The sequence below is a fragment of the Serinus canaria genome, chromosome 18 (genome assembly GCF_022539315.1).
Source record: "Serinus canaria isolate serCan28SL12 chromosome 18, serCan2020, whole genome shotgun sequence".
Taxonomy (NCBI): Eukaryota; Metazoa; Chordata; class Aves; order Passeriformes; family Fringillidae; genus Serinus; species Serinus canaria.
Window position 1 is genome coordinate 5403147 of NC_066331.1, and position 16832 is coordinate 5419978.

Consider the following 16832-nt stretch of genomic DNA (forward strand, 5'->3'; position numbering starts at 1 on the left):
CACTGCCACAGCTGTGGCTCACAACTGAGCTTTAATGTGTCTCATGCATCTGAGCCCAGGCATACAACTGTGTTGCCTGAACTAATGGTGTTAAAGTGCCCTCACAGCAGTAATATCATCATTATGAAGGAGTAGCACTAAAGGAAAATAAGGACATTTTCAGCAGCAAGGCAGATGACTGTGTTGCAATACTTCAAAGGAACAGTCATTCAGACTTAATTCTTTTCCAGAAAAAGAAGGAAACTGAACCTCCTGGAGTTTAAAGACATTTTGTCTAAGTGCCTAATGCAGTGTTAAACCAGTTAAATTTGATTCACAGTGTTAAGCCAGTTTCATATTTGGAGTTTATTGAAGCATAATTGTTTTTGTTTGTTTCTCTTCCAGTAAATGAATGGCTCCTCAAGTGAGACAGAGCAGGCAGAACCCAAATCCTCAGTGGAATGCTCCTTCTGGGAACTGACACCATGTACAATGCACCCAACCTCCCACTCTAGGCTCACATGCACCATGTGCTGTGGGAAAAGAGCTGCCATGCTGGAAAACTCCTCAAAATTTATTCATGTGATTGGTGGCCATTTAAAAAACAAAACAAAGCAAAACAAGACAAAAGTATTACAGTTAATGTAATTACAATTTTCCTCAACTAATTTGGAGTTACAAAGAAAGACTTTTCAGACTTTGTACATATGAAATTCTTTCTCTTCTCCCCCTCTCTCCCTCAATTACAGAAAAAAAAAAAAAAATAAAAAAGGTGGCTCAGTACAGCATCAAAGTGGAGTTGTGTTCTGTGTGCCAAGTAATCTTGGAAAGCTCTCATTATTTCACTATCATTAATGGATACTGACAAGACAGAACAAGACTCCTGTAAAGGAAACATTTCTAGGTATGATCTTTCTGTTAATTTAATTTAAAAGAGAACAGACTTCGATAGATAAGTATTGTAAATATATCACTGCAGAATATAAAGGAAATTGAAATATTTCCCTCTGTCACATATCTGTAGTAGGATTTGGCAAAATCAGAATATATCCATTTTCTGTTTCTTGCTTTACAACAGATCATACGTTGTGTTGGTTACTATTAACAACTCAATAAATGTGTTTAACAAATTAATTTAGTTAAGTTGCTTTGATTTCTTTTTTTCCTTTCTGAAATAACAAGCCTCTACTACTTGTGGATGCATTATTTGTGGTTTTCTTTTTTTTTTTTTTTCTCCTTTTTATTGTTCTTTTTTTTACTTAATTTATTTGTTTGCAGCCCATTCAATGAGTAAAGGACAATTGGGAATACACTTAAAGGTGATATAACTTTAACTCCACCTGTGGTCCATCATTAACAGGAACTGGGCTCAGAAGCAGAAAGCAGATGAAACATATCTCAGTTTAAAATTGTCATTTTCCTTGCTGAAGCCATTATTGAGACAAACATTCAATCCTGTAAATTTGTGGTGAAAGGGATATTTTTTCTTTACAGATAAAGCAGGAGCTGGCCTAGTAAAAGCAAATGCCTTTTTTCCTATTTCTAATGGTCATTCACTGTGTTTGGTTACTGTCAAGAACTCAATAAATGTGTTTAACAAGTTCACACAGCACATGTTTGAGCTTCTTGAATACTGAGGGATTTTTCAGGTTGGTATTTTTTTCAGTCTGGAGAGGGGTCAGGCCTCATGATCTCCCATCCCTAATGCTCACATTGTACCCCATTTAAGTTCACAGAAAGCAAGATGGAAACAAACAATACTCTGGCACCGAGAAATTGTTTATACCAAATGGAGGAACAGGCACTACAAGAAGTGTAAGGAAACAGCCAGGGAGCTTTAATGTGACAATAATGTAATTTTATCTGTGCCTGAAGAGTGTAAGGAGCACCTGACAGGAAAGCCAAGAGTCTGTGGTTTGGAAAGATTGCAGCTGGCAAAGTGAGAAGAGGCCAGGACTGGCCATCAGGGGACCCTCAGGATGGAAGCAGAGAACAGTGAGGAACCCAGAACTGTCACCAGCTGAACTGCTCAGTGCAAGGTGCAGGGAAGGCTCAGGTGAGATGGGCTGACACAAGGGTGCCCTGTCTGCATCAGGTCTTGGACCAGTGACCCTGGCCTAGGATTCTCTCAGCACATGGGTAAATGTGCTTCCAATGTGTAAATGTGTAAATGGCCAGTGTGTTGGAATGTGTAAATGGCCAATGTATTTTATTGCAGATACCAGATTTGCAGCAAAAAGCAGATGTTTCGCACATTTTACTTCCCATCTCAAAGCTTTACAACAACTGCACCCCAAAAAACCCAGATATTTGGTTCCTAAACACAAAGAACTGTAAGTTTTTCATGGAGATAAGCTCTAACTGCTCCATGTTTGGATTTTTTTATTAGATTTTATTCCCCAAATGTAGTGGCTGACAAAGCCTGGAGAGTTTACTGTACGAGATGCTGATTTACTGGCAAATGGCTCAGCACAGTTCTCAACAACAGACTAAAATTATTCAAGGAGCCTGTTTGTATGGCAAAGAACAAGCACCATTTATAATATGAAATGTAATGCAGGCAAGTGTTTTCTATTTCCTACAGTGTCAGGCTTTATTCTAATAACTAAAGATGTGTCAAACACATACCCAGAACAGAAAATGAAAAACAGAATAATAAATCTTCCAAGGACAGGAAAATAACACTTAGGTTTTGAATAGGGAAAAAAATCCTTAGAAGTATTAGAAAAACAGCAAAAATATTGACACAGTTTATGATTTTAGGCAGATGCTCCCACCCCATTAGGGTAGAAAGAGCTGGAGCCAAAAGTAAATCCAAGGGGAGCAAAGTTAAAGTGGAAAATAGTATAGTTGCCCCAGAAGGATGATCAAAGCTATGAAATTCACCCTTGGGTGGGTATTCACAGCATAAGGAGACACCCAACACCTCAGATCCCACTTTCTGAAGCATTCAGGTATTTGTCCCCATGGCACATGTCCAAATGCACCAGGACCACGTTTGGACTTGGTCAAGGGAAGGTCATGCTGAGTCAGAGTTAGAATGTCCTTCCCAATTGCTCAAGAGTCATTTTGGATCTGCCTCCTCAAGGATTTTGTGAACCTTCCTCAAGGATTCTGCAAAGAAATCACCAGAAATGCCTCAAGCTTGCTTCACTTGCTGTCCTGCTGTCCCACCTAATCTTTAGTGAGACTCCCTGGAAGTTCATCCCTGCAAAGCTGCCCAGAGGGACTCCTGGATAAGTGCAAGACTTAATGTTCTGGATGAGAAGACAATTGTAAACCCCACATGGTAAAGAGATGTCAAAATGATCAAAATGAGGAAATATCACATTAATATTCAAAAATGCTATTAAAATATTATGAAGGAATGTTAAGACAACCCAGAAAGTCATAAGCACAATGGCAGAAAACAGTTTGGGCGAATCACATTCAGAGAATGTGAATGCCACAACAAACAAACAAAAATACTTAAGCCAAGTAGTCTAATCAACAGCTTATTTCTACTAAAGACCTATCATTCAATGTTGTCTTTTTTCACCACAATGTACAAGTGCCATGAGGGGCTTCACTGAGGATGCACAGCCCTGGTGCTGGATTTCAGCTCAGAACTCACCCACCACCTTCCTCCTCATGTCATTCTGCCAGGTCAGACAGACCTTTAGTTTAACTATTAGTGTCTTTCAGATTCTCCTATTCACAGATACTTCCCATGTGCAGCAAAAGAATTCCCAGCAGGGCAGAGATGTATTTTGCCACCAGACATTTTGAGCACCATTCTGTCAGCCTGAAGGCAGCAATTAGTCCTATTAAAAAAAAAAATAAATTCTAAACTAAACAAATGAGGTTGGCTCATAAAGCAGTTACAGCATTGTCTGGGTTCATATGCACATGCAAACAGCAAAAGGGCAAACTGCCAGCTCAGTTCTCAAAGCAGGGATTGATAACATTTTATGGGAAGCCATTAGCCCCCCCGTGCCAGTGTCAGTCAGGGTGGTTGTGCTCCTGTGTGAGCTATGAGCCTCGCTGGAGGCTGATCTGCACAGCCCAGAGCCTGGGGCTGCCAGTCTGGAGAGAGAGCCAGCAGGCTGAGTGCCAGCCCCCAGACACACATCCATGGATCTGCTGCTGGGATTCACCACCCCCGCACATCGAGGGAAGCAGCAGTGACCACACCAACTGCTGCTGTTGGGGCAGAGTGCCAGAACACAAAAGCCTTGTGCTGCCCTGCCTCTGGGTTTGTTTTCATCACAGGGATTTCAGTGGCAGCCAGAGCAGAGAGCAAAAATGCAGAAGATGATTATGCCTGATATGTCCTGCTACGCCAATCAAGCAAGGATTAGGGACAAGCCAACCAGCCCGGTCTTCCCTACCACTGTCACAGGGTCACACACATATTACAATTGTGGTTCCTAACACATAAATGTTTCTACTGAAGTACAGACTCCAACATTCCACTTTCATGGATCATTGTCATACCCAGCCAGTGCAGGCAACCATGGAAACAGAAGAAACTTGGGGCCAGGTTCAAGTTTAGAGAAACTATGACCTGCAATAACTAAAGTATGTGTGCTTTATTTACAATGCCATGAGGCTGCACTGTGATTTGGAAAGGACTGTGATGTTAATACCCACATGAAATGGATAAGAAAATAAACATCTCAAAGCAGGAATGAGGTTGGATGGTTTGACTGTAACAGCTTGCTTCTATATGATGTTTGTTTGCATGGTCATTCTGAATTTTTTGATGTTTTAGTATGTCTTTGATGTTAATGCCTGAGAATAATAGTATCAAACTCTTTTTACTTTATTTGTTCTTTATTTGCAGGTTTATGATAAATTTTCATAAATTAATGACAAATTTGCTTGTTTGGAACACTTAGGAGAAGAACAGGTCCTACACAATCGATTTTAAGGTTCCTTACATAAAGGATTCTTCAAAGTTACAGTGATGAGCAAGAAGGGAACAAATTTGAGATAACCTTCATGCTTCCCAGACAAAAACTCTGAAATAAACAAACACACAAAGAAGAAACTTCTCCAAACTTTACTGCCTTATAAATATTTTTTCTTTTAACAGAATTTACCTGTAGTGGATTTACAAAACAGAGCACAGAAATAACATTCTGTGCAAGCAACGCCATAAATACTGTGAAATGCCTAACAAGAGACACACAGCAATGCAATCTGGTTATTTTTATAATGCAGGATTTGCCACTGTGTATCAGAAGGTGTTGTGAAAGGGCAGTAAAGTCTAGTGAGTGATTGTGACAGGCTGGAGCCTGGCAAGGCAACCAAAGCCCTTTGTGTCTCAGGGATGGGCATTTTATCATGATGGGTGGAAGTGAGAAAGAAAAAAAAAAGAGATGACACTGACTTCAAAATGTTTCTTTTAATGAAAGTTTTCATGTCAACAGTCATTACAATGTTAATGTCAACACTTTTTTGGAAGTAATATCCTTAGAAGATTCATTAGGGATGTCATAAGCGTCCCACAATATATGGTGTCTCAAATCCAATTACTTTTCTATTCAAACCATGACCTTGAATAGGTTTTAAAACAAGAAAGAACACCAAGAAAAAGCTCCCAAAAAAGCTCCCATTGCTTATTTGATGGCTCAGTGGTACAGTACTGAAATTCAGAATTATGTCAAGTTGTCTTTCTGTCTGTTCTACTTTCCAGTATTGTATCCAATCTAAAAAAAGTGATAGAAGCTTAGTTTAGAAAAACAAGTAGTGGCAACATCTACTTCCTGAGACTGTTTGCACATTGAAAGCACTGTATACACAGAAGAGGGCATTTTGAAATACTGCAAGCAGCATTTGGCTGGGTTTCAAGTATCTCTAATTCCAAGGGCTAACATTGCAGTTCTCTGTATCCTGCATGGCCTGGAGCTGAAATCCCTCTCTCTGCTGTGATAACCTCCCAACCTAGATGTACAAGAGCCTCTCACCCACCAGCATTTCCTCACTGCAGCTGCTGCCTTGGGTTGTTGCATCCCAGGTCAGGAAGGCAGATGCAGAAACTGGGATGCCTTGGGAAGACACTCACTTTTGAGATAAGGCAACACAGTGAGACACTCTCCCACAGTTCCTTGCTTCTTTATGTTAATGATCCCAGTTACATCACCCCTGTTCTCCTCCCCAGTTCTAGAATGCTCCCTGTTCCCACTTTCCCTATTGGTTCCCATTCCTTGCAACTCCTCCCCTGTATCCCTGTTGGTTGTTTCCCTCTGACCCCACTTTTGCACCACCCCTAATCCCTCCACCATTGGCCCTCAGACCTGATGCTCCACCTGCCTCATCCCATATAAAAAACCCTGGACCCTCCCTTGTTCTTGGTTCTTCTGTCCCTGAACCCCTTGGGTGTGCCAGTTAATGAACTGCCACTGGAACATCACAGGAAGAACCCTCCTGCCTCTTCATTACATCAACCTGCATTTTCCACAGGTGTCTGGTGCTCATCCTGAGCTGTCTGTCTTTCCCTACGGGAGACACTCTGGGAAGGCAGTGACCTCAGCAGCTTCTGCCGTGTCGCTCCTTGGGTCATCTCTGGACATCAGTCTTTCTAGCCCAATCCATGGGGGAAAAAAAAACCCCTCAGAAATCTTAACGTTCCTTCATATTCCTAAGACAATGATTTAGGCCCTTCACCTGAGTAATCGAAGAAATAAAAAGAAACTTTTTCATCTAAATTGTACCTTTTGAAAGCACCAGTTTTACACAGAGATTATTTGGCAACATTTTTGTCAGATAAAGGTTTTTTTTCTGCAACCATCTTCCTCTACGTGATTTTAAGAAAAGTCCCCAAAGATATTTTGTTTATGTGAAGATCTAAAAATGAAATCTATTCTATCTCAAGCATGTTATGCCTCCAGAAAATTAAGTTCTTTATGTTTTTAAATGATATCTTACTGGAACGTCTCCCCTCGCTACAATAATAGGGCTAGCACTGTGCTGCTACACAAATAATACTGGTTATAGGAAACTTACTTGCCATGTTTTTGCAAGTTCTTCCTAAATTAGATTATATTGTTATAATATAAACACTCATGCCTTTAATGGTACAATTAAATATAGAGCAATTACTGCATATAGTTCCCATACTTCTTCACTGAGCTTTGCTGAAATATTCCAAATCATTCTTGCAGTTTAATGCATTTAACTATGTAATTATGTTTAGCACATTTATTATGCACAGTCACTAGAAATCAAGTTCACTTTGAATATATTTTCTAATTGCTACTTAGAAGCTACTTGCAGACAAAATAAGTGCTGAGGCTACATTAATGCACAGATAAATGGTCTTGCTTTGAAAAGACAGGTGTCTGCTAAGGAAGGCAGGACCCTCTCCTGAAATGGAAAATGTAAACTTCCTCCCTCTGAATTGTTAAAATTTTGAAATTAAGGGAGCTCTCTGGAAAAGCTATGGGAGCAGGACTAACAGTTCTTTAGTAGGAAGAAAATTAAAATAAACTAAACAAGGCAGTAATACAAAACAACACTGACAGAGTCAGAATACAACCTGACACCCTGTGGGTCAGGGTGTTGGTAGCAGTCTAATTGAAATGGTGCCTGCAGTCCTCCTGGAGTGACAGATGTAATTCCCTTGAAGCACTGAGCCTGTAGAAGGGTGAAGTCTTCCTCTGAAGATCTAGTGGAGAAGACAGCTGCTCCTCTGAGAATTCAGTGGAAAAGGCTGGCTGTGGTCTTCCAGATCTTTGATTATATCTAGTTAGGAATGTTTGGCTCCTCTCTCTGGGCGGAGTTCTTCACAATGGGATGATGTAGTTTCATCAGTCATGCAGTGACACTCAGTGGCATATTAACAGAAGATATCACCCTGGAGGGAGGATGGGTTGTGGAAGAGATAAAGAGAACTGCCCAGTTAACAGAATATAACTGCCCCATCAGATAGAAATAGAATACACCTCCCATTTCTACCTTAAGACATAAATACATTAACCTAAACCTCCGTTACCCTTTTTAATGATAAGAACATTAATTCAAAACATTCACTCATTAAAATAGTCATAATTTTCCTCTTAGCTTTAAGGTAACTTACAAGCAACAGAAAGATCAAATATGATTAATATTTTAGAGAAATAAATATTGATAAAAGAAAACTCCAGGGGGAAAACGGAATCCATGCAAAAAAAAAAAAAAAATCTCTCAGTAGCCATCAGGATTATCCAGGAGAAGAGAGCTCAACAAGAGAGGCCATCTTTTAAAATATTCCACCTTTACACTGTTACATACAATGTGAATTTAGCAAAATGAGAAGCTGACAAGTACTGCAGCAGGAAATATGGTCTTTTCAAGGGAAGTAGTAATCAGCTTTCTGGATGTCCCCTGTCCTTCCCAAGGGAGACAGCATGGGGGCCTGGGAGACATCTGTTCCACCAGAGGCTGCTCTTAGAATCTGTGTCAAATCCCTGGCCCTCCCTAGGTCTCTTTTCACACCTAAAGAAAACACAAAAAAGCCTTGACCCAATAGGGAAGGGCTGATGTAGAACCCCCCCATAAACAATTCAGATGCTGCAGCAATGGAAGCCCTTATAAAGTTTGGGATGGATCTGCAGCACAGGCACAGCCACAACTGTGCAATATTTCCCATTACTGGTGGTTTGGAGTTTATTTAATGATCCATCCAAACATAGGGAGAGAGAAACCCCATCCCCTTCCCTTGCCATGAGGAATTGTTAAGTCTGCCTGACTCGAGTGAACTACCTATCAACCTACAGCCAGTAATGTTTAGATAACAATATTGAGCATTTAGATAATTATGTGAATTTTCCAGGTACCTTAAAAATTACACACTACCCTTTCTAGATGTGTAACCATGGTGGACTTCGGTGGTTGGTACAGGGGCTGCTAAAAAAAATGTCATTCCACCCAAATGCCAAGTTCTGAGGCCAAGCTGCACCTTCAAATTGCTATTTTCCATTCCCAACCCCTTTTACTCCTTGCATATTTTTCTCTGCATCTTCCCACTCCCCACAGTGAACACAAAGATAAGCACACGGAAAACCTTGCTGAGCAGGATTAGATTGTGTAAAAAAATATACGTATTAAAGAAAAAAAAATCTGATACCCAAGGTCTGTTTCATCAGTGCTCAGAACAGACTTGCATAAACTCCCCAAACAGCGAGATAAACAAAATATTAGGAGAAAAGAAAAATGTTACTTTAAAAGCAAAGATGTAAGGTTAAGGATTAAAAAAAAAAAGAATAGTGAAATTAAACAAATGTAAAATAAAAACAGTAGGAACAATTTTTTTATCTCGAGGATCAGAATAACTGAAGTGAGAGAGCAACAAATGTTTCTATCAAAAATGAATACTGGCAAAATATGGAGAGGACAGAACTAACAATGGCTGACAGCAAATAGAAAATGAACACATATTCAATGTTTAACAAGAAGACCACTGCAAGTTACATGATTCAGGCTAATTAACAATACTTTTTAAAAATCTTCAATCTCTACACATTTTTTAGACGTTGGAGGTGATTTATGTGAGGGGACTGGAACACAAATGCCCTGTTGTAGTGGGTTTGACACTCACCAAATGCCAGTGCATCTATGAAAAATAATTCACTCATTTTCCTCTGCCATAGTTGAGCAGAGGAGGAGGAAAGAACAATTAAAAAGTTAATGGGTGAGATAAGAATCAGAAAAAGACCCTTGAATGCCCAGGTTTATCAGTGATTGATTTTTGATGGTGACTTCAGAGACCACACAAGATGCGAGAACAAAAACAAATTACAGAGCAATACTTACTGGCAAAAGGAAAGCCTGAAGCATCACACTCTTTAAGAGTGCCTCAGCATGAACAATTGTTTAACCAATGCTCTGCAGCATGTGCATGATGTAATTCTAAAACAGAGATATCCTACTCTGTATAGTAGGACCCCTCCGCAAAACCCAAAGCATTACTTTGATGTTTTCTTAATTTATTGCATTTTTCACCTGGAAAAGACTGAGAAAGCCTTCTCTCACAAACTGTCATAATTGCTTTTGAGTTTATTTTCTGTCAGTGGCTGTGCAATGACTACTGCTGCTTAAGCAAAGTCCTAGTGTTTTGATTCTTCTTCTTGTGGAAGATGAAGTACCCCTTTCTCCCAGATGCATCCCAGCAGCCCAGCCCAGGAATATCTGCACTGATTCTACTGGGAATAGACCCATTCTAATTAACCATTTTGTGTTTCTTCAAAATGGAAGGTCATGCAGAAATGCGAGGCTTGGGCATAAGAGATGGGCTGTGAGAGAACCCTCCCAGCCTACCTGGAAATGGCGATGACAAAAACTGGCAGCAAGGCCCCTGACACCACACATAAACCTCCTGTGTGCCTACAAATGCTTGAGAAACAAGCTAAAAATGATGCATCTCATCTCATGCACTGCTGTCACTCTTGCACTCTTGTTAAATAAAAAATAACACAGAATCTCATCATGGATACATCCTGCATCACTGATATCTCACCAGCTGATCCCCTGGGCATTGAACTGCCACATCCCTTCCCTTACAAACATCCAGAGACCTGGAAAAGGATGCAGATGTCCTGCACTCACCTTCTCTACTAACACAAGGGAGTCAAGGAAGTCAGGAAAGATCTTCACTCAAGTTCACTCATTGAACACTTGAGACTGGAGCCAAAGCCAGCAAAATGCTTGTATTCATTTATAAAGTATCACAGGCAGATGATGAAAGATGAGTTTAGGAATAAAACATAAAAAGCCTGTCAAGCCAGAGCTCCCAATGACTAGGTTACAGGCAATGCCTCAAATCTGATGCCCCTTTCTTCCCTCAGATTTTTATGAGATATCTGTGGCCTCATTCATGTACAGGAAAATCGTAGGCCAGGCCTTTCTTTTAGAAGGGATCAAAGAGCAAAGACATGATTACCTAATCATCACCATTCATAGAGCACTGTGGAATCCCCAGCAAGAGGGTCCTGATTTGACCCCAGAGTCTCATGAATCCCAATGCCAAAACTGCTGAAAGGAGCAATGTAACATGCAGAGAGCTGAATCTTGATGAATCAGCATGGTATCCTCAGTCCACATTGTCTGGACACAAGGAAGAATCTCCTCAGCTTTCTGACACTTTGTCATGCAAAGCAGATGAGCAGAAGCTTCAGTCCTAAAGGCAGAAACCAAAAACTAACAGAGGTCAGAGAGAAACACTTTTATTTCCCCACCTTTACTGAGTCAGCCAAAACTTATTTCAAGACACTTTAGTGGACAGAAAAAACTGAAGCACCTGCAGACTTTGCAGAAGCTGTGTGAAGACTCAGAGACCTGGTGAAACAGAAGATTCCCACATCAACTGCCACAATATGTCTATACTACAGAATGCAAACAACACTCCACTGTTGAAAAAAAACCTGAGCCAGACAAGTGTTGTATCCTCACACAGAGACCCCTGAGCCAGCACAGTTGAAGTTTATCTTGGCACTGCAAGCAGAATTACATTTACTCATTTCTTTAGTAGCAAATTTTCCTCCCCCTGTATATTCCAATGTGTTTCTTTATTCCATCAAACTAAAGCGCCTTTCCAAAATTCTGCCCACTATTCTCAAGTGCACAATGAACATGTTTGTACAAAGCTCATTATATTATGGCCTTGCACTTAAAGTATCTATGCAAGTTTAAACTGACTGCAGAATTCTCTTAACTCTGTGAGTTTCTTACATCTACCTTTGTGTTCATTGTTCAAGAAATAGTGTTAATAAATATATCAGTTCTTCTCTCTCCTGCAGCTCAGAGTATTGTAACACTTATTTACACATTTTTATACACACATACAAAGCGTCTTATTTGTGATAGTCACTGATTGTTCTATAATGGTTAGGGGATTCATATATCATAGCTCTGGCATATGATGTTATCATCTTCATATTTTCAGAGCAGGGAGGAGTTCAATTTTTTAGGTTGATACCACAATTTTGCTTCTTGTTAGTTCCAAGCATTTATTGCTGATGTTTTTGGCAGGAAGGTCTATACTTGCAGTCTGTACTTGCAGTTCCCCCCATAGTCTCTGGTGATTGGTGCTAGTGGACGAGGGTGAGGTAAGATCTTCTTTCCAACAGTGTGGTGTGATTGGGGTGTGATGATATCGCTGAGGTTTTTGGCAGGAAGGTCTATACCTGCAGTCTATACTTGCAGTTCCCCCTCCATGGTCTCTGGTGATTGGTGCTAGTAGACAACGGTGAGGTAAAATCTTCTTTCCAAAAAGATCTGTCATTGAAGATTCTGTCAATGAAGTGCTGTCATTGGGGTGTGATGATATCGCTGAGGTTTTTGGTGGGAAGGTCTCTCATTACTATGCACAGTTGCTATGGTATCAAGCTACAAGTTCCCTGGAGGGGATTAGAAATCTGTAAAATGCTGCATGCTGATGGTGAGAGGAAACTGCACCCGGATCTTGGAAAGTGTGATACTTAAAAGAGATCATTAAACTTACAAGTAATGTAATTAGGTTAAGAACAAAGGATTATAAAAATAGTATGGTTCTTATTTTGTTAACTATTTTAACAGGATTATTAAACATTCAATTGGAATGTACTAAATTACTAGTATAACTTTAGAATGATTAGATAATATTTACCTCATTAGCTTGAACACTTTTAATTGTTCAAACTAGTAACTTTAAACAGTTGTAAATGCAAAAGCTAATTGACAGTTACAAATGTAAAACAGTCACTAATGCAAAAGTCAATTAAAGGGTTTTCTAAATGACACTAGTCACCAAGAAGTTTAGCTGAGTACAGAGAGCACATTAACCTTAAAGCTGCAGGGTATTTACTTATAGAAATATTTTTATTATAGGAAAGGTAATGGCAAGGTCATCACCCTCCAATTCCAACAGTATATACATTACTAAATTATTCACACCTGAACTACATTGGGTATAAAAGTATGCGGACAGGATATAAATTTTCACATTCTGTCCCTCTAACATTCCTTCCCCCACCAAAGTGGACAGGAGTGGGCAAGATCCTGGGAGGGGACCACCAGGCCAGCTGACCCAAATTAGCCAAAAGGATAGTCCATACCATATGACATTGGCTCAGATATTTAAGCTAAGTTAGAGAGGAAGAAGGGGGGGCATTGAGTTTTCAGTGTTTGCCTTCTGGAGGAACCGCTGGGCATCCTGAAGCTCTGCTTCCCAGGAAGTGTCTGAATATCACTGCTGATGGAAAGCAGACTGACTTTTTTCCTCTTTAGCTTTTGTGCATGCAGATCTCCACTTCTTTCTTTCTTTTACTATAAAAAACTGCCTTATCTCACCCTGCTGGTTGCACTCCATCTTATTCTCTCCCCTCTCCCAGTGGGAAAGGGTGTCAGAGAGCAACTGAATGGGCACCTGGCACCCAGACAGGGTCAACCCACTACCAACACACAACTCACCACTTGCTCATAACCTTCCTGTGCACAGCACAGATCAGCTTGAAACAGTCATCAAGGCTTGATAAATTGCAGTTTTTCATTAGTTCATTATCATACGTTCATTACATTATGGTGTTGCAGAAAAAAATTTGTTTACAATTCCCTTTAAAACAATCCATGTAGTTGTTACAAGTGATCAAGCATTATTTTAAACGCTTCCTCATTCTTTTAGGTTTTATGTTAAATTAGAATCAGATTTAAGCACCCTATAAAAGAACTTGTCCTCCACAGGGAATTACCAAGTCAGGGACACAAATTGTAACGCAGAGAATAAAGAAATTACCCTCTTACCATATAAATTGGATTAGATAATCACAAATTTATCACGCAGAGTCAGAGATGTATCTTAGAATTTTAAAATACCAAGATTCTTTAAAGTCCACAGAAGAACAGGAGAGAATTGAAATGCACATCATTAGTTTCTTTGTGTAACTCTCCCTTGACATCTCCACATTGGTTTTCTTCTCAGCACTGAAGCTGTGTCTTAGTTTACCAAGGCAGCTTTAAGTCTGGTCTCATCTAAATGCACCTGCCATATGCATTACTTTTGCCTCAGTGACTACATTTATTCTGCAGTTACTCCATACTCAATGATAAATCAGATATGGAGACAATGATCCTGGACAGAAAGCCCTGTAAATGCAAAAATGTACAAAAATCTGGTTGGTTTTCCATTCAATTCCTCTCCTAACTATACAGTAATATAGTCTTGGAAGTTTCCTACTCTGTTGACTAATTAAACAATCAAAAAACCAAACAAAAATCCCCCACACAAAAATCCTTAGCTATTGTAATCATCTCACAGTAGAAGTTTTCTGGATGTTGTCTTGGACAAAACTGTGAATGAAAGAGCTCAGGCAGAACCCAGGTCCTGATGCCAATTTCCCCATAACACCTTCAAATGCTGTCATGCAACACATCATCCCTGCCAATGTTTTGTTTGTTTCTCAACCTGAACTGTTACTCTTCTCATTCAAAATTCTCATCAAAACAGCAAAAATTCTCATCAAAATATAGTGTAGCAGTGGATCTCCATCTGCATCCTTTGTATCCCTGAGCACCATTTGGATGGTGCAAGAGGAAATGAAGGTCTGAAATGAAGCCCTCAAAATACTCTGATAAAGAACAGGGTTGAAATGCTATTATTTACAGAAGATCCAGGGTAAAAATATTTATTTAACTTTACATAAACATCTTTTTTGTTTACATCCTATTCATAAACCATTTCTATGTATATTTATTTTTTTATTTCAGTGGGAGTTAGATCAGACTGTAACTAGGAACCAAAGTTCACAAAACCACGAGCTGAACTAACCAACACAACAGCCACACTGCTAGAGAACTCTCAGGAAATCTTCTTTTGCTGAAAAGTTGTTGTTTATGCATTCAAGTCATCTACAAGACTGAAGAGCATATATTATTCCATCACGTTGGCAGTAAATTTACACTCACTCAACTGGCTTCAGATCTGATTGTTTCGGGTGGCAGAATAGGAACAACTGACTAAATCTAAAAGTTCTACCATTTGTTCACAAGCAATTTGCCAACAGAAAGATGCCAAAATTCTTTCATATTTATCAGGAGCTGCTTGCTCAATTATTGATTGTGCATGGCTGTAAGACAAAACCAGCTCATGATGTGCCAGGATCACAACTGACAAATAATCAGACTCACACATATAAGTAACAGAGGAATTCAAGTGGATAAAATAAATACACAGTCAATGCTGCCAGCCTTTCCACATAAATAAGCAACAATTTTATTCTTGCAGTGGATTGAACTGAGAATTTACCTCTTCTCACAATGAGGGAGCCCTCAGGACAAGCAATGGTTTTGATTTTTGATTTCAAAGGAAATATTTTGTGGATAAGAATCTCGGGTGATGAACAAACCCTGAACAATGGGAACCACTGAGCAAAATCTGCCTGCCAAGTGCCTAAATGGAGCTGAATAGGGCTACCCAGCTTGGCTACTAAGCTTGGTTTTGTGGTATCAAATATCCTTCAAATTCACACTCACAAATTCAAGTGAGTCTCATTCACACTGGCTCTGCCAGGTTTATCCAACAGGAAAAACCTGAGTAGGCAACAGCACACCAGTCAGTTATCTGTAGGATGTACAGAGGTATCGTCAGGAAAAAGATAAACAAACACATAAGGGGAGTGTGGCCCAATTGCTGGAAGTTTTCCACATCTCAAATGTTCAAAATGCTGAGACAGAAAAATAAAAAACTTCCAAATTTAAAAAGTGTTTCAATTAAAATGACTTGTGCACTTTATTGTAGAGGAATCAGAATCCTAAAAATGCACCCAAACACATGAGAGGGACTCTGCTGTTTGTAAGACCATCACAACAGATATTCCATTTTTAGTGTTTGCCAGCTCGCTTATACACTACATAATCTTCTAAGCTATTGGAGCTAATGGTTCAACATTCTTAAAATCAGATGAGGCTAATTATAATAGGACCTTAAGTTATAATTTAGCTGTAGGACAAGCCTTCACCCACAATTTTCTTGATTTGTACAAACTAGTTTTATAAGAGTGGTTTTGACCAAGTAGTTGTCAGTCAAAGATTTAAGTTAATTACCACTGACTGGATGTGAAAAGCTGTCAATCTTTTTTGATTTTATTTTGCAGACGAATGACAAAGCATCAACTCTGGCTGCCAGGTACATTGACAGAGACAATTAACTGAAGATTAGACTCCAAAAAGTACAAAATGTTAGCAAAATTAAAATTTCCTATGGAAGTGTATTATTTATGTTAGATACAGTAATTATTTTATTTATTTTAGACACAAAATATACTTAATATTTTAGTTATCTGCATTTTGAGAGCTACTTATTGTGCACACAAACTTATTTTGTGGTACATTATGCTTATAGCCAAAAAAACAGGGAAAATTCAAAACAATAAAATCAGAAGTTAAAAGGCTGCCATACTGTGAAAAACAAAGGAAGCATCCATGTAGCCCTGAACAAGATGTTGGATGCCTAAATAATGAGAAATCTGAAATATCGTCATTGAATTTCCTGCTAACAGGAAAAGACGGACTTCCAGAATATTGTCCAAAAAATAATTAAATTACAATAAAAGGGGAAAGCCAGCAAAACAACAACAGATATGCTGTTCAGGCTACCTGTTTCTGGAAGAGGCATTTCAGTCTTTGGAGAATGGTTTTATAATTCATGGTCATGATGAAAAGAAACATATTTCCTTAATCAAGTGGTGTACCTAATTGAATGATTAATCACTATGACTGTTACATGAAAATTAGGCCTTATTACATGCATTTAAATTTGGGAGATTATAAGATACATGAGTCTGAAATATTTAAAAAAAACAACCAAATACAAACAAAATTTCCCATCATGTCATTATTTACTTGCAGCCAGACTGAAA

The 16832-nt window shown here is 39.2% G+C and overlaps 1 protein-coding gene across 1 annotated transcript in view; it reads left to right on the forward strand.

Moving 5' to 3' along the window:
• Positions 1-1584, forward strand: part of CA10 (carbonic anhydrase 10) — a 153347-nt gene extending 151763 nt beyond the window's left edge. The window contains exon 11 of the mRNA XM_018918973.3: positions 385-1584. Within this exon, the coding sequence (XP_018774518.1) occupies positions 385-407 (23 nt within the window). The 3' untranslated portion in view covers positions 408-1584. The remainder of the gene's footprint in view (positions 1-384) is intronic.
• The last annotated feature ends 15248 nt before the right edge of the window (positions 1585-16832 follow it).